At 37.1% G+C, this 2375-nt stretch overlaps 1 protein-coding gene across 1 annotated transcript; it reads right to left on the bottom strand.

Moving 5' to 3' along the window:
- Positions 1 to 545: 545 nt before the first annotated feature.
- Positions 546 to 2317, bottom strand: LOC127178934 (uncharacterized). Its single transcript, XM_051132122.1, has 2 exons — positions 1281 to 2317; positions 546 to 1167 (listed from the first exon to the last, which is right to left on the bottom strand). The coding sequence occupies exons 1-2, from the start codon at positions 1740 to 1742 to the stop codon at positions 979 to 981; spliced, it is 651 nt and encodes a 216-aa protein (XP_050988079.1). The 5' UTR covers positions 1743 to 2317; the 3' UTR covers positions 546 to 978.
- Between the last annotated feature and the right edge of the window lie 58 nt (positions 2318 to 2375).

Here is a 2375-nt window from a genome sequence, read left to right on the forward strand (position 1 = left end):
ACTGATTCAACAAAGGAGGCCTTTATTTATCCCCTGGAGCTGTGTGACACATTTTTTATTATGGATGGATGCGCTTTATTGGACTTGTTTTGGACTGATGCAGCAAAACACCTGCCCATTGCCATTATAAAGCTTGAAGGAGCCACAACAATTTTTAATATAACTCCAACTGGATTTGTCTAAAAGAAGGAAGGCCTATCCTAGGATGGCTTGAGGTTGTGTAAATAATGGACTCATTTTCATTTGTGGGTGAACTAACCCTTTAACTTAAACCTCAGCAGCATCCATCTATTAAGGATGTAGACTGTCAAACATTCACAAGTGTTCGCCAATCATAGCAGTGGGCATTTACTTCCGAATCTACAATTCGCCATGCCTATTCAAATGGACAGTTTTGACGAACGGGGTCAAAACAGGACAGAAAATATCTTATTACTTATAAGTGGACCTCAGAGAACTGTACAAAATAATAAAAAAGGCAGTTCATGACCTATTTAAAGAAGTTATTTACTCATTAATAATCCAGAACAGATACTTGGATTTCATCCATGAGGAAACTGTAGCATGTGTTGGTCTGGAGATGTTTTGCATTAAGATTGAGAAGTCAAAATTAAGTTTTAGAATGCCATTTCACTGTAAGACTAAGTCATTCGGAAACAGAAAGTAAATTTGACCGTGTTGTAAATGGCAGGAAGTGGTTTGTTCGTCTACATGACAGTTGCTAAAGGAAAAAAATGCAATATGACACAGTTTCTTCAGAAAATTAGAAATATGGTTTACTTGTTCAAAAGTGATTAACACAAAGTTAATTATTATTATTACAAAAAGATACATTTTCAGTGATGTCACAGTATATACAATTAAATAAAAAACACTTTTTTACATTAATTCGTAACATTATGTTTAATGCATACTATGAAGACTATGAATTTTCAACATGAGGTTTGTAAACATGAAAACATGTTTTATTTAAAGCTGTTAAAAATCATCTCTACTGTGATCCACAATTGTAGAAGCACTGTCAGGAGGGGGTGAAGCGCTCAAATCCACCATTTCTATTTGTTCATTGTCAAGTTCTTTGGTTCCTGCTGGTGTATATTTCCATTTCCTAATTCCCATCCAAATCAGAGGCAGTGACATCAGGAGCAGTATGCACAGTCCCACTATCTGAAGAAGTACATTCATGTTTAAAAGAGTACATGAAAACGTGGACAGGGAAAACTGAAAAAAACACACACAGCATAATTGTAACAGCGACTTGATTTCATAATCATGCTCACCTGAGAATTATTCCGATAGCTAAAAAATGCCATTTGCTTTTCCGTAGTGTTGTCAGCCGTAACCAAAGGCTGACACCATGTTGTTGAAGCAGTTATATCTGTGTGCACCGTCAGTCCTTCCCATGAAGTCTTTGCGCAGGCAAAGTATTGTCCATCAAAGAACAGCAGCATTATCCAGAGAACGGCCGGAGTGAGACAAACTAAAGTACAGTGAAAGCAGCTTGAATAATTGCTGACTTGCGAGCTTTGGATATAAAATAGAAGTGCGAAGGAGAACAGAGCTGGAACTACAAAATATGCTGCTGAAAACAGCAGATTCAGCTTTGGATTACAAGGGCATGCGAAGTCTATCTCCACAAGTTGCTCAAGTCCAAGCATCACAAAGCCGATAATGAAATTTGAATATAAAGGACTCTTCTTCACCATGTTTTTCAAACGTCCTATCCATTCCAATTTGCTCATTTTAAGCGATAATAAGCGTTAATAATGTGTGCAGACTAATATGTGACTGTTTTTTGTGCTGAGTGTGTAGCGATGCATTTGATATACGCCTCTTTTAGGGTCTCATTAAGTGAGACAAGCCACCATCTAAACTTGCTGTGTGATACTGACCTTTATTTTGAGGTTAGGTGGCACACTAGTTGCTTTAATGACAGTTAATGTGCAGCTCTTTGAATGAGTCCATAAGTGATTTCTGAGTCATGGTGTAACATACAGTGTTATGTTATAAAAAAAGCCATTAATCCTGCAAGAAGAAAGGATTTGACTATGTTGCTAATCAATGCATATGGTCAGTTCAAAGATGATCTAGTGCATTGCACATTGGTCTGGCCAATCTCCTTTAAACCTTCTCAAATCAAGCTGTTTTCCTCCGCAGAACTGCTCATTTGATGGTTTTCATTTTCATACCAAACTCTAGACACTGTGAATTGTGAAATTCAATTCCGTGAAATACTCAGGAATACCACACAGTCTGGCACCAGCAATCATTGTTGTTTATTGTTGCAAAATTGTGATTCATGAGAGGTTGCGTTGGTTGAAGGGTACAGTTCTTTTTTTGGAACGTTTGTTGAAATTATTTTGTAAGGTTGAGTA

This window comes from Labeo rohita, chromosome 16, assembly GCF_022985175.1.
Source record: "Labeo rohita strain BAU-BD-2019 chromosome 16, IGBB_LRoh.1.0, whole genome shotgun sequence".
Classification (NCBI taxonomy): domain Eukaryota; kingdom Metazoa; phylum Chordata; class Actinopteri; order Cypriniformes; family Cyprinidae; genus Labeo; species Labeo rohita.